Source organism: Lampetra planeri, chromosome 50, assembly GCF_965212315.1.
Source record: "Lampetra planeri chromosome 50, kcLamPlan1.2.h2, whole genome shotgun sequence".
Taxonomy (NCBI): domain Eukaryota; kingdom Metazoa; phylum Chordata; class Hyperoartia; order Petromyzontiformes; family Petromyzontidae; genus Lampetra; species Lampetra planeri.
The window spans coordinates 3,480,596-3,493,887 of record NC_136156.1 but is presented as its reverse complement, the minus strand read 5'-3'; the positions used below and the strand labels follow the sequence as shown (position 1 = coordinate 3,493,887).

Genomic DNA, 13,292 nt, shown 5'->3' with positions numbered 1-13,292 from the left:
TGGTCTTTGAAACGGGCGGCTAGAGTCCTCTCGTCCTCTGGCTTGAGATGGCTGCCACCTATGGGTCAGATGATTGCCTGCCACCATTAAGCAATTGGTAATTAAATATAATTTATTTTTTCCTAAAAAGTGTAAAATTTTGGAAATAAATTTTCACGAAAATAAATTGTCACGCACAACGAGTCTGTGTGCAAAATATCAGCTCGATTGGATCACGGGAAGTGGGTTACAAAACGACCGAAAGGTTTGCACGGTTGTAAGCGCGCAAGCAAGCAAGCAAGTGAACTTAATATAAAGGATTTAAAAAAAAACATCACGTTCAATTTGGTTTTGCACTGAAATTGGATAAATCCCAGCTGCGAATGGGAAAGTGCTGCACCCCTACTGTCTCGACCGAAGGCCACTTGAAGGAAACTCGAGAGGTAGTTCTGCAATATCAACTTCTACTGGCCGTTCCGTAACCGCGAAAAGGGTTTGCGACAGATCCAAATGGATCCTTCCGTTTCATGGCACGATGGAGGTGGCACGGTCGGGATAAAAACTGGTGAAAGAGACAAAAAAGCATGGGCCCATGAATCTAGCACTGTGCCTCTCTTCATCAGCCTATGTCTCGAACACAGAGAGGTGACCGGGTAGTCCAAGTGGCTATCGCATTGCAAGTAGTGAGTGACCCCGTCAGCAGGCTGATCGATGGTCACGATTTTTGGGTCACAGCTCGATTCAAGAATTTAAAATATATATATACATATGGTGGTCTCATCCTTATCGTCTCTTTTGTATTGTTTCTTGTATCTTGCATCAAATTTGTACAATTGCGTTCCTTCTGTTTGTCTTAAGTCTAACGTTAGCGTATTGGTTATGTATCATAATTAAGTAATCCCAAGTGATTTATCAAAACTCTTGTGAATTGGTGAATGAGTAATTTTTGTGAATGGGTGCAAACTATTATCCGTCAAACAGCCGCTCGCAATGTCAGCACAAATAGGTGGGAGCATCTCTCTCTATCCCGACTGCTATATCAACAATCCACATTTGGGTTTTCCATAAAACAGTGTGAGAGAACGCCCCGCAGAAGCAAATGTCACAGAGCTACCTCTGAGATCCGTTCGAATGGTAGCGAGCAGCACATCGCTGTCCGATCTTGTACCTTCCACTTACTACCGCCCCTTTCCCCTCGCCACCACCACCTCCCCCTGTCGCTCACAGGGTACGGGAGATCGGCAGCACGATCGCCGGCCGCAAGGGTGCGGACGACATCATGACGCTGCAGTCGCAGAAGTTTCAGATCGGCGACTTTCTGGACATTGCCATCACGCTCGCGGGACGCGGGGCCCCCCTGCCCAGCCGCATGCTGCGTCCGTATTAGAGCTTCTTCTCGCGGTGGAACTTCACCGCTGGGAGCTCGGCGTGAATCGAAATGTGAATTTTATTTTCAATTACTGTCAACTCTCCTTTGCTGGTGACGCGGGCCGAGTGGCGGCGCGTCTTGCCGCTCGTCGCAGAGGTTTGCGGTTCGAGGCCGGTGGCCGCCCTGGTTAATATCGCGCGGGTGTGTTGACGGTGCACGCCGTCCGCTTGGCAGTTGACGGTAAAAATATGGTGACGGTATTCGTGTGTGTCGGTGTCACGGTCCAAAAATGTGACAAGTTGCCGACAGTTCGCTTGAGTAAAACCGGGCAGCCACCATTGCCCTGGTCTTGACTAAGGCCTTGTGCTGTAGGAACGGAGTGAACGCGGAATATTCCCGTGATTTATCCGTGGTAGCGCAAGTGGGGGAGTGTCCCTGAAAGAACAAATACGCGGACATTGCGAACCAATACGGAACAAGAAGAACTGGATTGGACGCGTTCTGCGAGGAGGGCACGGTTTGATGGCGAAGGACGTTACAGAAGGCCCAACGGAAGAGTTGTGGGATGCTGTTCGCGTGAATGACGCGAAATGCAATGAAAGTATTATACTTAAGAGGACAGAGCGAGAGGAAGGCCCAGGATTGGAATATCGGAGGTGCTGAAGAGGAGGAGGGGGGGGGGGCACGTTTGTGTAAACGACGAGAAGGGCAGCAGACGGAGGACGATGGAGGAGATGGCAGCCGAGGAGCCCGTTAAGGCAGAGCGCCACAGCAGAACGTGGATCGGTGGTGACGATGACTTGTGTCTGCTGATTCCGGCTGCACACAAAGTCAACGGTTGCGGGAGCCGCAAGTGGACATCTGGCCAGGGTTTTGCAAACCAGAGCGCACGCTCAAGGCGCGAGTGTGGTATTCTCCGCGAGCGCGGAGGGTGATGTTTGCCGTTGGTTTGCTCTTTGGCAAGCGCGTAATTAATTCGCGTGTGAATTCTTTCGAATTTGGCACACCTGGCACGGGGGGCGCGCTTGCCCTTTTGAGAATAACGTCACGGGACCTTTAACGCCCTCTGTGACGCAGGCAGTACACGCTGGGTACACACACACCCTTCGGATACGTGCGTCTGCAGCGTCACATGGTACGCCCCGCCGTGCGATGCAATGCACGCTCGTAGAATCTTAAGGGGTGTGCGAATCTAGAAATTGTACAATGGTGTGATTTAATTCTAGATTTGAAGTTTTAGTGACTGCAAGGATCCATACTCTTTTGTTCTTTCGGTAAAGTCACGTGGGTGAAAATAAAATAAAATAGAAAATGAAAACAACTACGTGACGTTACCGAAAGAACCAAAGAGAATGGTGTGATTTGTCTAAAACACATTCAAAAACGATTATATTCAACTTTGTCAATCCACCGCCGGAGGAAGGCCCTCCCCACACTGTGTCGGATTTGAGGGTCGTTTGACCATACTTCACCACGCGGGTTGGTGCGAGTTTGCGAAGGTGGGGCGAACCGAGGACCGGTTCAGTTATCATTTCGCCACGGACGTTAGACGTGGCTGGGAATCGCACGCGAGTCCCTGCGTTCATCGAGCAACATACTAACCAACGCATTTCAAATAATACTGGTAGCAACCTCCTGGTTACACCAGCCCACAGGGGATTATTGTGTCCGTCCGTCGTGCAGGGAGGGGCTGGGTGGGGAGGGGTTGGGTGGGGGGTGGGAGGGGTGGGGCTGGATGGGTAGGGGCTGGTCACCCCGTGGTGCCCTTATAAAACTCAACGTTTAACCTACTCACGCCAGCTTGTGCCCGCCCTCACAGTCTGGCATATTTACGGAATACACCACGCCGCCGTTGACCCTGGCCATTGACCGAGCAACCCAACGTTCCTACCAGCTCCCTCCGCAGGAATGTGTTTGGTCTTTAACATGCCTATTAGAGTTCATACATTGGTTATGTTAAGGTGTGGGTAGCTTTTTTTAAGTCAGTACTATACCAGGTTTTGGAGTGGTTGTGCAGCGGTTAGCGCACTGCACTTTGAACCCGACCGACGACCTGAATTTCATCGCCGGCCCAAGTGGTGAAGTATGGTCAAACGATCTTCGTGACCTACCACGCTTTGGGGGGAGGGGGGGAGGGGCGGTCAGTGGCTTTCATCCAACAGTAGATTTACAGGACCGTAAATAATTGTTATTACTAAGGCTTTAATTACCCGTTTCATTATTATCGTTTGTACGAATTCAGCACCGGTGGATCATGTAAACATTTTACTGTTAGCGGAAACGCGCAAATGTGTTTTTTTTTGTAAGTGTTGGTCGATTCTTGATTGTCATTGTGTCAAATTTTTTTTTAATGACGGAACAGTCGCGTTCGCTGGTTCAGCGTTCCGGCTACACGCTGACCCAGGATGCACCTGGGTCAGCGGGCTTCGTGAACCATAAACCACGTGTCCCTTGCTCTCTTGACTTCAGTCTTCGACTCATAAAGCAATGCACAAGAAGCGTTATGCACGGAGCGCAAGGCGACAGCTGTGAAACTTTTATTGCCGACGTGGAAACGGTTGCACGCTGAAGTAGCATTACGTGAAGCGAGTTCTTGGTACAATGTAAGCAAAAACAAATCCTAAACAGCGACGAACTCGAAGGTCTGATGGGCGTATTTCGGGGTTTGAAATCAGCGTGTCGTTTGGCACGATGTCCGACGTTTCACGCCACGTGCTAGGTGAGCGTGGTACAGCCTGGAAGCACACCGCGCAGAGCTGTGTAGCCACTGGGCCGCGACAAGTGAGCTCGTCCGCTTTTTGGAACGGTTTTTGACTTCATTGAGTGTCTTCGGCAAAAAGTGAAAGCAGCCGAATAAAAACGCCACAGTGTAGCGCTGATGCTGCGCGATGCATAAACTGCCGAGAAATATAAGGATATAAAAAATATATATTTTAAGGTGCAGCTATGTATAGCACTACTGAAACAAGCCTCTAATTCCCATACTTTATTTGTATATGATGTTACATTTTGACAGTTTGGCACAGGTGGCTTCATTTATGCTGTTGTAAATGCACGTTGCTCCAAGGTTTAATAAATTGGTTTTACAGGATGTGTATGTGGCAGATGATTCACTAATTGCAGAAGTAAATGTCAATGTGTACGTTGTGTGACAGGTCAGCCACCGTTATAGCGCACGTGGCCAGCGTTGATTTCCGTAGGCTCTGAGAAACTGATGTTCATGTTAGGGTTTTGCACGCGGAATATTAAGGACGGGGGGGAAATCTATGATTACAGCTGTTACCGTGGAATTCTTACATATTGCGACGGTAATTATAACGTCACGCATTTATCCAGGAAACGCCTCGTTGAGTCTCAAGACAATTTTTTCCTGCATGAAGGATGGCAAGGTGACCCGCGTGTATGTATGTTGAAACTTCTTTCGCACCGTGCATAGCCAACCGTGCTGTCTCTTCTGATTTGCGTTTTCTTTATACGATGTCGGTGTCGCTGTTCCATCCTCACGAGTTTACTCATTTCTATATATGATTGAAGATAAGGCCTTCTTGAGAGCTTAGAATGACTGCATCAATATTTCTACTGAATCTTTTTTTTGTATATAGTCAATACAAGCCAGGCATCATGGTATCTGATGTTCATTCGTCTTTTGTAGAATCGGGGGAAGCACAATAAACTAATCACAAAAGTACTGAGTTTCCAAACTAGATGATTTTAAAGTGGTGTAACTCCCAGTGCCTTCCTAATATCGGAAGGTAGGGCGTTCCAGACGGCCGCAAAAGCGCATCGGAAAGCGCGCGATGCAGTGGCCCGTCTTTGTTTTGGATGGCCAGCCAAAAAGCCGCCGCTGCTGCTGCGAGCAAGACCCATCGGTAGCGAGCTGCACCTCGCCGTCACTGAGGCTCGCCGTTCGAACCCAGCGGTTATAGCCGCCGGGCCGTAACGACCGCTGCTGGACACGCGCCGTCCGCTTCGCTGCTCGCGTTGGACCCGTTGGAGATGGCCCCGACGTCGTTGGCAAGACCAGGCCATCGTGTGCCGGCGGCGTCGGGGGCCCGACATTTTTGGCAAGTTTTGGAAAATTACCAGGGAACAGCGCTGTAATAGGATTTCGCGCACGGCAGCGATCGTCTCCCCTGCTGCTGCCAGATTCGTGCACTGCAGGTCACGCTTGCAAATGAGACTCGAAACTAGACTATGAAACTATTTTTTGTTATTTTACCAGGTGAGGCCCACTTTGAGTTATACGGTAGAGTTATTTATATTCTTAGGTTTTTTCGGTAAAGTCACGTAGGTAAAAAATTAAAATTTATTAAAAGTAAAATAGAAATAAAATAAAAAATAAAAATCACGACGTTTCGGAGGCAACACAAGCTTCCGTCTTCAGGTGGGACCGTCACAGCACGGAAGCTTGTGTTGCCTCCGAAACGTCGTGATTTTTTTTTATTTTTATTTTACTTAAATTTTATTTTAATTTTTTACCTACGTGACTTTACCGAAAAAACCTAAGAATATGAATCCTTGCAGTCACGAAAGCTTCAAAGGTAGAGTTATTCTTTTTTAGAAGCGGTCTGGCCACGAATGATAGCCAAATGAAGTGGCTTATGTGGACATGTATAAGACTCGTCCTGGTTTTGTTTTTATAATTATGTTCATTGCAGTTTAATGTTAATAAATACATAGGGGTTGACGACACAAAGTATTTGTTGTTCTTACGTGCCCCGTGCTAACTTTCCGTTTCCATGATTTATCTCCTAAAAAAATCTGGCCATGTCTCGCACCCCCAGGAAGGTCATCTCGCACCGCCAGTGGATGCGTGCACCCGCCAGGTTAAGGACCACTGGTATAAAGGGTTAATATGCTAACCAAGGCTCATCCTGGTTTCTGAAGTTCTCCCCGGGTTAAACAACATCAAATTATACCGTCAAGTCCCTGGCGTCCGCGCGTTTCTCTCCCGCGTCTATTCCGAGCACGCGTCTCGCCGTGCCCTCTTTGCGCACTTTTCATCTTCTGTTCCATCTTTCCTGTTGCCAGTGTCCGTGCCTCTGATCCACACGTCCACCAATTGATTCAAGCGAGCCTGACACTGCTGGTGAGCCACTGGATATCGAAACCGGTGCAGAGTGTTGCTTGTCCAGAATCAATGCTGGTTGAAAGGGCGTGAGGCTGATGGGATGTGTTCTTTTTACGTGGAGAGACAGGGTTGTGAAGGAGACATAGTGTCCACTCACAGGTTGGTGAGAGCGTAGTGATTCTGGATCACCAAGGGACCGGCTCCATGCTCTCCCGTTCCAGGGGGTGACCATCTCCCCACCTCCGCAACACCTCCCCCCGTGACCTCAGCTCTTCTTTTGTCAACAAACTCCAGTGGAGGAGAGTCTTGCCATCTCACCCCGCCGTGAACGTTGGGGGAGCTCTGACCTTCCATTCGCGGAGCCCTGATATCCCTTTCCACGATTGGCCACATGGCCTCGGCCCATTTATCAACAAACTCCAGTGGCGGACAGTCTTCCCAACTCACCCCGCCGTGAACTTTGGGCGAGCTCTGGTCTTCCCGTCGCGGAGCCCTGACCGGCTTTTCCACGATAGGCCCCATGGCCTCGGCCCGTTTGTCAACGAACTCCAGCGGAGGGGGTGCCACCCAACTCGTGCCCGTGTGGACCTCGGGAGTCCCGATCCCCGCGGCCTCCACTCCACGCGGAGGCCCGTCCCGGCCGCGCGGGCGAAGGTGGCGCGGTGGCCCGGCGCGTCGCCGCTTCTCGGGGCACGACAGGGCCATCATTACACCGGCGGCCATGGTGAGGGTGGCGGCGGCGTAGCCCAGGTAGATGGCGGCGCCGAGTTCGTACTTGACGGGACTCGGGTACCACGGGTCGTAGAACTGGCGCACGGTGGTGTGGGTGTTCCACGCGACAGGCACGAACGTGCAGAGAGAGGAGGTGACGAGGCAGAGGCCGCCCGACACGGCCACCAGCGACTTGCTGCGGCGGGAGGGAGGGCCCAGCACCAGGGTGCACTTCATGCCCGCCGTGGACGCGCCGATGCCTGCCGCCGTGAGCAAGCACGAGATGACCATCATGGCCTGCGCGGCCTGGCACGTGGCGGAACGACGCACGCGTCGGACGGAGATGGTGGAGAGATGGGGTTGGGGGGGGAGAATCAGAATCGGAAGTTTATTTCCCGTAAAGCCCATTGAGCTGTGGCGTAGTAACTACATTAGCATTGGTGTAGTAACAATAGCAATTACATTACACTGTGTAACACATTTTTTTTGTTCCTGGGTAGTAAGTGTTATTTCATAATTGCTTATGCCTCAAAAGAGCAGAAAATGGCTTTTATCCCCCACAAACTTTGCTTTTGTGACCAGGACAGTGATATTTAGAAATGTACCTATTTTCCAGCACATTCCAGATAGATTCAGAGCTGAGTAAACTTGGAATAACTTCTAGAACATTCTAGAACTCTCCAGTAATATAAATAGTAGTATAAATACGGAGGCCTCAAGCCCACCAGTTCAGTTTAGCTCCAGCTGCCTAAGTGGAGACATCTCTGCATTTTTCTGAGATGGCATCAAGAGGCTGCAAGCATCCGGCAGACGCATTTTGCGATGTCTGCGGCCAATTTATCAAGACAAGAGCGAAAAAGTACTCTGTGGAAGCATCAGCTAAGATGTGTGAGGCCTACAAGGCGTATTTCGGCATGCCTGTCGGGGATCAAGACAAACCCTGGGCACCTCATTTCACCTGCGAGCAATGCAAAAAAACTCTGGAAGGTAATATAAACAATTGTTGCTCGGAATTTTCTGTTCTAAAGTTTGTTCAAAAAATGTAAATTGTAAAAGTTTTACATTTAAAAATGTTTAACAGTTTTCAATGTTATTGAAAAAATATATCATATATGAAAAATGTTACGAGAATCTCTTACCCATTAGTCATGGGTGAAATCACTGTATTTTTGTAGGATGGTACAGAGGGGAAAAGACAGCCATGAGGTTCGCTATCCCAACAATTTGGCGGGAACCCACTGCCCACTCAAGCAACTGCCACTTCTGCATGGTGGACCCTTCCAAACGTCGGACTGGCAAGAATGCACCTGCTATCACGTATCCGGACCTTCCTTCATCCATCGCACCGGTGCCACACTGCCATGAGCTCCCCGTACCCAATCCTCCAGAAAGAAAGCAGCTCATCCAGGAATCTCAAAGCCGTGCTGCTCCATAATGGTAACAAGTACTCATCTATTTCCCTGGCTCACTCGGTGCACCTCAAAGAGGATTACAACAGCATCAAGACCTTGCTGGACGCCTTCAAGTATGACGAGTACGGCTGGAAGGTCATCGGATACTTCAAAATGGTGGCATTCCTGATGGGTCTCCAAGGCGGTTTTAACAAGTTTCCCTGCTATCTTTGCCTTCGGGACGCAGTCAGAAGCAACGCACAAGAGACTCATGATTATCATCTGCCGCTGCTCGAGACGAGTGTGCCAATGATGATGAAGGCGACTGAGATGTTGATCGTGGTGCTGCGGCTGCTGCCACAACTCACCTTGAGAGACGGGCTCATTGCGAGGATGGAGTAGAAGGGGCGGCACTGGAAGAATCCCGTGCTCATCCAGGTGCACTCCATCCACAGGCCCCGCATCTGCCCCGTGGCCGTGATGATGCTGGTGCCCACGTGAGCCGTTACCTGCCAGTGTGGGAGGATGGTGGCCGCCAGCGTGCCCAGCAGACCCACGATGGCCAGGCACAGAGCCACGATCTGGAGTCCCGTGGACACCATGATGACTACGACGGCGGTGGCAGTGGTGGTGGTGGAGATTCGTCTTCTTTATTGTGGTGGTGTTAGTCGAGTCGCTGCTTCTCACGATGGTGGTGACGATGGTGGCAGTGTTGGAGGAGGAGTTTCCACCGCTGATAATCCAGAGAATACGGCAATGTTATTCGTAAGATTATTTTAGTCGTCGTAAGAACAACTTGGTAAAAGGCAAACACACATCTCGTCCGATAGACCGTTTCTAATCCGTCCGATCACTCTTCACGAGAAGTCACAGAGAGAGCGGCCACAGCCAACTGGCCCGGCATGCCAACAACAGGCTCCTCCACTCTCCATCCCAAAAAACACTCGCCCTGAGCCTCTGCCCATAGGAAGCCGGTGGCGATGTTAAGTTTGCCCCCACGTTTCGCATCAACGACAACAACAACCAAAAATCACGACGATTGTTGCCCAGTTATGCTGAGACTTTGACACCGCGACTCAAATTTGGATTGGACCGCACACGGCAGCTGGCTTAAACATTAACCCAGGGGACCTGTCGCAGATGCGTGCCACGACCCCCCCCCCCCCCCCCCGTGTGTGTGTGGGTGGTGGCGGTGACGATTAGCAGAACCGGGTATTGGGCATCCCCTCGGTCGACTCAGCCTCAAATGAGTACCTCGCGCGGTGTGTAAACATCGCCACTGGGGAGACAAAGGCGGCCGGGCGTGGTGCTGGCCACCCCACCCTCCGTCGTGTGCCGTGTGTGGTCTACATAGGTGCTCGCTAACAGCACTTGCCCCAACAGCCTGTCACAGGCTACACGGGGGATCTTTGTCTTTGGTGGCACCACGTGGTTAGCGCTCTACCGAGTTCGATTCCCGCTCACGACCAAGCAGCTGTGGGCGGGTCGGAGGACAAGTGGCAGCAAGTTGATGCGAGACTCCCTGCCCAGTGAGGTCGGCTCGCCTGGAGAAGGCGGCACAGCAAAGTGTGCGCTGACATCAAGGGGGCATAATCAACGTTTTGGGGTTTAGATCGCGTTATTTATAAATGTGTCGTAATCCTCCACCACCCGACACGGCCAATCAGTAAAAAAGTGTCAAGTTGACAAAAGACAAATAGTTCACTGCTTTAGCCCACTGGTGTGTTGAAGCGTGAAACCAGAGGTGAGTGGTGGGGTGAGGTGAGTGGTGTGGTGAGTGGTGAGGTGAGTGGTGAGGTGAGTGGTGAGTGGTGAGGTGAGTGGTGAGGTGAGTGGTGAGTGAGTGGTGAGTGGTGAGTGAGTGGTGAGTGGTGGGTGAGTCAGTTTAACACGTAGGCTTTCGCGACCAATATTATTCATAATAAACGTTTTTGGGTTTAGATCGCGTTATTTATAAATGTGTCGTAACCCTCCACCACCCGACACGGACAATCAGTAAAAAAGTGTCACGTTGACAAAAGACAAATAGTTCACTGCTTTAGCCCACCGGTGTGTTGAAGCGTGAAACCACAACATTTACAATTTGAGTAGCACGACGTTTCGCTGGTAATTGCATCCAGCATCATCGGGCAATTCGCCAGAATGGTGAGGCTCTGCTGTGTCTCCCGTTCTTATATAGAGCAGCAACAGCAGGGTGACGTCATCATTAACTCATCAAAGAGCCACAAGTGGGCAGCCAAAGAGCCACCTGCGGCTTCGGAGTCGCAGGTTCCCGACCCGGGTCTATCATAATCCACATGGCATCACGCTCAGTCTCCAACCCTCCATAACTCTGCCTGGCCTCTCTATGCATGTGCTGTGAAGAAGGGCGATTGCCCGAAACGTCTCCTCTTGTATATTTTAAGGGCACAGCGTTATTACTGACGAATGTTACGAGGTTCATTCTAGATTTGAAGCTTTCGTCACTGCAAGGATCCATACTCTTTGTTTTTTTCGGTAAAGTCACGTAGGTAAAAAATAAGAAAATATTTTTTATTTTTTATTTAATCTATTTTTTTATTTTTAACCTACGTGACTTTACCGATAAAAAACCAAAGAGTATGTGATGAGGTTACTTTGTTAAATGTACTTTGCGCAAACACTGCCAATGCAGCGACAGCAGCAGCATCACTATATAAAGTTGTCTTTGTGTGTTAAATTCATGGGACGCGACATTACATATCTCTCTCTCACTCACTCCGAGTCGCTGTGGGCCCATTACAACATTTAATAACGGGGACGATAACAAGAAATGTCTCCACCGAGCCCACTCGAAGGGCAGCGAGAGGGCATGGAAAATATGAAACATTAAATTACTACCCCCACTCATCAAGTTAATGAACAACATTCCATCAGTGCACAAGCCCTGGGAATAAAGAGCGAGTTTCGCCCCCTTCCTTGCGTACGGCTACGAGTGGGCGTCTCTTATGAGGTCACCTCGCACACTCGCAGATGTCCAGGGCTTGTGCAGGACACGCGGCTTAGGTAGGGATGATGGGTTAGTCAGTTAAACGCGTCGGAGGATGCTTTGCCGACGAATGTTATCCAAAATAGAGAGGGCTTTTTTTGGGTTTGTTTGGGGTTAAATCGTGTAAATATACATTTGGCGAAACGTCGTACTCCAATTGTAAATGTTGTGGGGTTAGTCTCCAACACATCAATGTGCTGTACTAGTTACGAATTGGCCACGTTCTGTTGACGTGACAACCCTTACTGATTGGCTGTGTCGGGTGGTGGCGGGTTTTACGACGCATTTATATATTTACGCAATCTAAACCCCAAAAACAAATATATTAGTGATGATGATAATGATGGGGATGATGATGATGATAATGTGCGGTGGGCGAAGACGCACCGACTGAATGACGACCAGAAGGAGGAGGCAGCCGGCCAGAGAGGACGTACCACCGGAGGAGATGGAGCGATGAGACCACCCTGGGCGTGCACCAACTCGGCTGGGTTGTTGCATTGTGGGACCGCGATGGGGATGGCTACAGCTTGGCCTTCATCCAGCAGTGGATCGATCGTGGCTGCTGCTGATGGTGACGGTGGTGATGGCGGCATGTGTTTGTTCTAACGGTCGTTTGCTCTTCCTCTTGCGCAAAACCGCAGTGGCCGACGACGTCCCTCATTCAATCGGACTCGTGAAGTTCACCTCGTCGTAGTCACTCGCACATTGGACTCGGATTGTCAATCATCGTCGTCGTCATAGTCACTGCGCTCGACGATTTCCGTCCACTCGCAGTCAAAATCACCTCGCTTTTATTTTTAAACTCCAAAATTGACGCGGACACCTCCACGTCACGCTTCAAGCCCCCATCAACATCGGCGACTCCCGGATCCACTCGAGTCGAGAGGCTGCACTGGTGATGGAGACGTTGGCACCGGCGCGGGCTACGGGATCCACGTTCCTCCTCCTCCTCATCACCCTCCTCCTCCTCCTCGTCGACCTCACGGAGGAGGCGTCTTTGTCGAACGCCACGGGGACTCTTCTGCCCTCGCCTCGCACCCCAAACGCCACTCACCACGAACCTACCGCGGGCACTCAGGACCCGGAGTCAAACCACGACCACGACCACCACCTCCAGTTGCAACAGCAGCAACAGCAGCTGGCGTCGGCCGAGGCAGCTGGCTCGGCCCTCTATCTCCTCGTCCTCTGCGGCTTCTTCGGGTTCCTCCTCTTCGCGGCAACCTTCGACCACGTTCAGAGCAGGCAGGCCGAGCGCTGGGCCAAGGACGCCTACAGACGGGCGGCCACGTCTCGGGCTCCCCCAGATCGCCAGGTTCCGCCGCGCGCCCCGGATGACCCCGCGAACCCCTGCTGCTTGATCCGGAGCAACCCCGCCGCGCTGATGGCCTCGGCGGATGCCTCGACGGTGAATGCAGTCGCCGTCGCCGCACGCTCCCGTGGCGGCGGAGGTGGTGGGGGCGGCGCAAGTGGAGATGGAACGGTCCAAGTGCCCCCCCAGGATGATGGAGGGGAACTCGGTGCTGCATTCCCAGTTTTTTAAAGCGGAAGGGCAAGAGGGTGGGTGGGTTTGGACCCCAAGTAGGGATTAATTTCTCACGCGATATATTCCAGAATTTGTTGTTAAGCTAGCTTGGAGTAAAGGGAGTATCGGCGTAAGGCACTACCACTAGAATACAAGGTACGCCTATCCCATGCTAATCATATATTATTGTCCCTGTTAAATTAGTCGATCTTAAGCAAGTGTTTAACACGTAGGCTTTC

At 50.8% G+C, this 13,292-nt stretch overlaps 2 protein-coding genes across 3 annotated transcripts in view; one reads left to right on the top strand and one right to left on the bottom strand.

The window, feature by feature from the left end:
• SAP18 (Sin3A associated protein 18) overlaps positions 1 to 1,955 on the top strand; it is a 6,138-nt gene extending 4,183 nt beyond the window's left edge. The window contains exon 4 of the mRNA XM_078616282.1: positions 1,207 to 1,955. Within this exon, the coding sequence (XP_078472408.1) occupies positions 1,207 to 1,366 (160 nt within the window). The 3' untranslated portion in view covers positions 1,367 to 1,955. The remainder of the gene's footprint in view (positions 1 to 1,206) is intronic.
• Positions 1,956 to 3,869: 1,914 nt separating this feature from the next.
• On the bottom strand, positions 3,870 to 12,224 carry LOC144734223 (claudin-7-B-like). Of its 2 annotated transcripts, XM_078616343.1 has the most exons (3): positions 11,916 to 12,224; positions 8,890 to 9,254; positions 3,870 to 7,436 (listed from the first exon to the last, which is right to left on the bottom strand). In XM_078616343.1, the coding sequence occupies exons 2-3, from the start codon at positions 9,121 to 9,123 to the stop codon at positions 6,573 to 6,575; spliced, it is 1,098 nt and encodes a 365-aa protein (XP_078472469.1). In that variant the 5' UTR covers positions 9,124 to 9,254; positions 11,916 to 12,224; the 3' UTR covers positions 3,870 to 6,572. The 2 variants fall into 2 exon arrangements, with proteins under 2 accessions (XP_078472469.1, XP_078472468.1); XM_078616342.1 differs by lacking the exon at positions 11,916 to 12,224 and having other exon boundaries at positions 8,890 to 9,618.
• Positions 12,225 to 13,292: the final 1,068 nt, after the last annotated feature.